Source organism: Lampris incognitus, chromosome 1 (genome assembly GCF_029633865.1).
Source record: "Lampris incognitus isolate fLamInc1 chromosome 1, fLamInc1.hap2, whole genome shotgun sequence".
In the NCBI taxonomy this organism is placed as follows: domain Eukaryota; kingdom Metazoa; phylum Chordata; class Actinopteri; order Lampriformes; family Lampridae; genus Lampris; species Lampris incognitus.
The window spans coordinates 143,590,983-143,596,448 of NC_079211.1; the positions used below are offsets into that span (position 1 = coordinate 143,590,983).

Here is a 5,466-nt window from a genome sequence, read left to right on the forward strand (position 1 = left end):
ATGGGTATCTGTGTTAATATTGTAACGTGCGTGGATAAGTAGACACGTTGGCCCCGGGATATGGGATCCGACCCTCTAGTCGACTGGTTATCGCTTGCGGGTGTGGGAGCCACGGGTTCACGTGGCGGGTCTCGGGCTGCCCCTGAATTCACTACAACAGGGGTTTTCAAAGTGTAGAAAGTGAGCCTCCCCTCAGAGAACATAACAACAGCTGCGCCCCCCTCCCAATTAATATTATTGTTGTTGCTATAATGTATGTTCCACTCAGGTATAAAAACGGGTTTCAACAATAAATGACGCATCTTTGAAGATGATCTTTTATTTTTTTAAACATCTTTTTCAAACATTTTTAAACATCTTTATCTTTATGTTTTAAACATCTTTTAAACATTTTTAAATGTTTAAAACATCCTTAAACGTTTTAAACGTCTGTACCCGGTTATTTTCTTGCCCGGTGCGGGATTCGATACTGGGTGTACTGCACCTCAATCAAGGCAACCTCACTAAACGCTCGGCTAAAGGGTCAGATCCGTTAGCTAGGGGCTAACGTGTCTTATTAGTAGTTTACAGTCGTCACCCACCCCGGAAGGGCGCCCTCGCGCTTTGTTATTCCCGCGCTCCGAATAGACTTCTGAGGATCTGCACACTTCCGGTTCCACCGCTGCCACCAATGTAACCGGTTATTTTCTTGCCCGGTGCGGGATTCGATCCGGGGTGTACTGCACCACAAGGCGACATCACTAACCGCTCGGCTAAAGGGTCAGACCCGTTAGCTAGGGGCTAACGTGTCTTGTTAGTGGTTTACAGTAGCTAGCGCCTCTTTGCAGATAACACACTGCGGGCAGTGGGCGTCATCAGGACCAATCCATGAAAATCCAAACTTTAAATAATCACGGTCACACTTCCTCCGTGTTCTGCTTGCTGTCTCCTCTCTCACTGTAGGTAATGTCACTAAAAATCGAGCATGCTGAAGTTAACTAAATTTAGCTAGATGTTTACGGTTACTTTTTCTTCACGGTTTTTTTTTCCTCACGCCGCGCCTCCCCCCCGAAGCTCTCTGGCGCCCCCCAGGGGAGGCGCGCCTCACACTTTGAAAACCCCCGCGTTACAATATTCTTATCTCACTGTGAATGAAATTTGGACCGTTAAAGACTTGGTTAAAGGTCTCTCTCTCTCTCTCTCTCTCTCTCTCTCTCTCTCTCTCCTCTCTCTCTCTCTCTCTCTCTCTCTCTCTCTCTCTCTCTCTCTCTCTCTCTCTCTCTCTCTCTCTCTCTCTCTCTCTCTCTCTCTGTTTTTTTTCTTGACACAAATGAGAAAAATAATACCCCCCCCCCGTATTCCCCTATCAGGCTGGGAGAAAATCAGTCTCATCTCTGAGTGATATTCGTTGAAACCATAGTATATCAAAATGAAAAGAAGCAACCAAAAAAAAAGTAGTCAAAAGGTGATAGTTACTGATCAACCTCTAACATTTACTATTAGTGTTATTTCTCTGCAACAAATCGAGTGTGTGTGTGTGTGTGTGTGTGTGTGTGTGTGTGTGTGTGTGTGTGTGTGTGTGTGTTGTGTGTGTGTGTGTGTGTGTGTGTGTGTGGCATCTTCTCAGTCAGCGGAAAAATTGTCGTTTCTGAAATGCAACAGTGACCCCAAAACTGCTGATGACTTCCCGTTCATTACTTATTATATGGTAGTGCCGGTGTGCGCACAGGCGTAACGAGTCTGCGCGGGCCCCGGTGCAGGGATGTTCAGAGCTGGGTCCCCGGCCTGCCCGTCGATGTTCAGAGCTGGGCCCCGGCCTACCCGTCGATGTTCAGAGCCGGGCCCCGGCCTGCCTCATCGATGTTCAGAGCTGGGCCCCGGCCTGCCCGTCGATGTTCAGAGCCGGGCCCCGGCCTACCCGTCGATGTCAGAGCTGGGGCCCCGGCCTGCCCGTCGATGTTCAGAGCCGGGCCCGGCCTGCCGTCGATGTTCAGAGCCGGGCCCCGGCCTACCCGTCGATGTTCAGAGCGGGCCCCGCCTACCCGTCGATGTTCAGAGCGGGGCCCCGGCCTGCCCGTCACAGTCAGATGTAACGTAGCGTCAACGTCAGTGATTAATGAAAGAAGTGAAAGCGTGCGCTTTAAAACAACCAGCAACAGTGAGATTCCCGGCAACAGCTGACGCCTAAGGCTGCTCTCACACTAGGGACCCGGGCCCGGATCCAAGTACACCTTGATCCAAAGTCCAGTTTGTTTGAGTGGTGGGAAAGTAGCGTACCATACATGGGCACGGCGGTCTCGAATATGGTTCATGTGTACTCGGGGTACGGTTTGCATCAGGTGGGGGGGTGGGGGGGGAAACCTATACCGAAATAAAGGAAGTGGACTGCTATGCTAAAAAAAGGTATTTCTCAGCGCTGCACGTCTCCTCCGAAATCTGCACATGTGCTGCGCTGATCCGGTGTGTAGATACGCAAGTTTACTCAGGTACGGAACAACATTACTAATGTGAAAGCTTACTGGCAAGGGTGGGGGTGGGGTGTGTGTGTGGTGTGGGGGGGGTGTGGGTGTAAATCTTACTCAGTCACGGTACAAAGCAGTCACACCTAATGTGAAAACGCCTAAGTGAAAGTATCACTAGAGACCGCCGTACTGTAGGAGAGGAGTCATAATAGCAAGGCCAAGACAGGGATAGACTAGCCTACTTAAACCCTGAGTAGTCATGTCTGCCTGATAAACACAGAACACAAGCGTGTGAGTTTTTATTGTTAGTCCAATAAATAATCAATAAGCTCCACTTGGCCCAGTGGTTAGCAGTGCTGCCTCGCAGCGAGAAGGTCCCGGTTCGAACCCCGGGCCGTCCCGGGTCCTTTCTGTGGGAGTTTGCATGTTCGCCCCGTGTCCGTGGTGGCTTTCCTCCGGGTGCTCCGGTTTCCTCCCACCATCAAAAGACACGCACGTTAGGTTAATACTCCTGCCTGTGCCCCTGAGCAAGGCAGTGGAAAGGAGAACCGGAGTCGGTCCCCGGGTGCTGTAGCTGCCCTCTGCTCCTATGCAATAGGATGGGTTCAATGCAGAGAACAAAGTTCGTTGTAACCTGCGCAATGACAAAGCTAAAGTAGCTTCTTCTTCTTCTTCTTCTTCTTCTTCTTCTTCTTCTACTTCCGTCATAGGTGAACTCTTGAGCTTTTCACTGTGCAAAATCTGGACTTCTTCTTCTTCTACTTCCATCATAGGTTCATAGGTGAACTCTTTGAGCTTTTCACTGTGCAAAATCTGGACACTTCGCCAGCTAGCTAACTCTTCTGCGCGGATTTTGCTGCGCAGTAAGCAGTACGCATGTCCATAATTACCTTTGCACATTTTTGAACGTACCGTATACCGTGCACCGAGTGCTCGAGAGCTAAGATATGATAGCGGTGACATAAAGAGGGGTCTGCGTATGAGGGCCTGAACTGTTGTGGGCCCCGCCCGACGCGGCTGGTAGTTTCGCCTCTGCGTGTGTGGTGTGTGTGGCGATGTGGGCTGGTCGTGCTTCAAGTGACACAGTGGTACGTCTGAGGTGGTCAGTTTGGGTTTGGCTCGTTTTGTCCTGCGGGGCTGTTTGAACGTTCATTGTAGATGTAGAATCAGGAGTTTCTGAGCTATCTAGTTGTGCTTGCTGGAGAGGACTGGAGCGCGCAGTGTGGATGAGTTTGCAGCAGCTTAAAATGGGTTTTAGTGATAAAAATATATATATTTTTAAATATTTTATTACCATCCATTCCATTGTCCAAGCCGCTTATCCTAATTAGGGTCGCGGGGATGCTGGAGCCTATCCCAGCAGTCATTGGGCGGCATGTGGGGAGACACCCTTGGACAGGCCGCCAGGCATCACAGGGCTCAGAGCAGCTTCTGGATGAGGACTTGAGGTTCCCACGTTGTAACGGAGGCATCCGCTAGCACTACGCAGGGCAGGCCACGTTACCGCTCTGCTCACAGACAGTTTCCCGTAGTCCCCTCTGGTCCACTCGGGAGGCTGATCCCCTTTTGTACGTTCTGTCAGGGGCTCTTGCTCCACCAAATCCCCTCTCAAGCTTTTCCCCTCTTGTTAAGGCCCCGCCTCTGCCCGTGTTAAATGAGTGCCCTGTGATGGCCTGGTGGGATTTTACCATTATTTAAATTTATTTTGTTAATTATTTTTAATTATTTGATTTTCTATTTATTCTTTAAATTTATTAAATTATATATATATATATTTGGTGAGCTGATATTGTCAGTATGATATCAGGGTGCATTCTGGAGGCCATGTATAAATTATTTTTTTGCCAGTGACAATATGTAAATCAGTGGTTTTGCTTGTCAAAATGTGTTCCTTGTCTTTTCAGTATGGCGGTGTATGTTGTGTTGATGCTTTCGTATACTACAGTGCAAACATTCACAGGACACATACACACACTTGTATATATGATATTTATTATATATATATAGATATATATATATATATATATATATATATATATGAAGGGCAACAATCTGTGCTCAATCTTATTTGAAAAATCTGCACTGAACATCTGGAAGTGAGGCTATATGTATGTATGTATGCATGTACATATGTATGTAAATGAAAGGGCACACAGTATAAGATTGATGAGATGAGTTGTTTCTGTTTCCTGCACCTGCCACTTTCCACATGTGAACCCTCTCGCATAAACAGAAGAACCGACTTGTTTGGTTTTAACGCGTCACGCACGCAACCTGCTCGTGCAACCTCTTCAACGCAGACGACAACTGCGTAGCAAAGGTCGTCGTAAACAACCACCAGGGAGAATTTATATGCAAATTCACTTTTACCACGTTGAGTAACGTTGCAAACACAAGCCAGGATGAAGTTTTCCCTCAGAAAACAAAGAAAACCTTTAAAAAAAAAACACTATATGAGCGGAATAAAGTGACGAGACTCACGCAACACCACAATAGGGGCGTTATAACGAGCCTTTGTGACGAGCCGCGTTGCCTTTGACATAATTGCAGTCACAAAATCATCGCACGCAATCATGTTCTTTGGGGATTAGAGGTTGTGTTTTCGTTAAACACAGAACGCTCTGTTTCGTTAAAGCGGGATGAAGAGGGCCGATCCGTTTGTTTGCTGATCGAGCGGAGCGCAGGAATTTTCCCAGAAAGCTCGCGCCGCGTCCAACGCGACGCGGCGCGCGCCTAATTATCACTATCGACGTACAGGAAAAGCCAAATAAATGCTGTTTTCCGTCCTCTCGGGGCCTTTGCCTTCACGATTACACATCTCTCGTCCATGACCCGAGAATATGGGTACGGTTTGTGTTCTTCGGAGGCTTTTGTTCACGTTCACACGGGCCCGAGTAGTTTATAGTTTATGTGTAACCAGCGGCTTCCTGCGATCACTCGTGCTTATCACACACCTCGGCCAAATACGTTCAAACTCATCCATCCGTTCCAGCCACGAGCCAAGCCGCTTATCCAGATGTGGGTC

At 48.2% G+C, this 5,466-nt stretch overlaps 1 protein-coding gene across 1 annotated transcript in view; it reads right to left on the bottom strand.

The window, feature by feature from the left end:
* Positions 1 to 1,796: 1,796 nt before the first annotated feature.
* Positions 1,797 to 5,466, bottom strand: part of vgll4l (vestigial like 4 like) — an 11,044-nt gene continuing 7,374 nt past the window's right edge. The window contains 1 exon segment of the mRNA XM_056280114.1: positions 1,797 to 2,049. Coding sequence (XP_056136089.1) covers positions 1,797 to 2,049 — 253 coding nt within the window.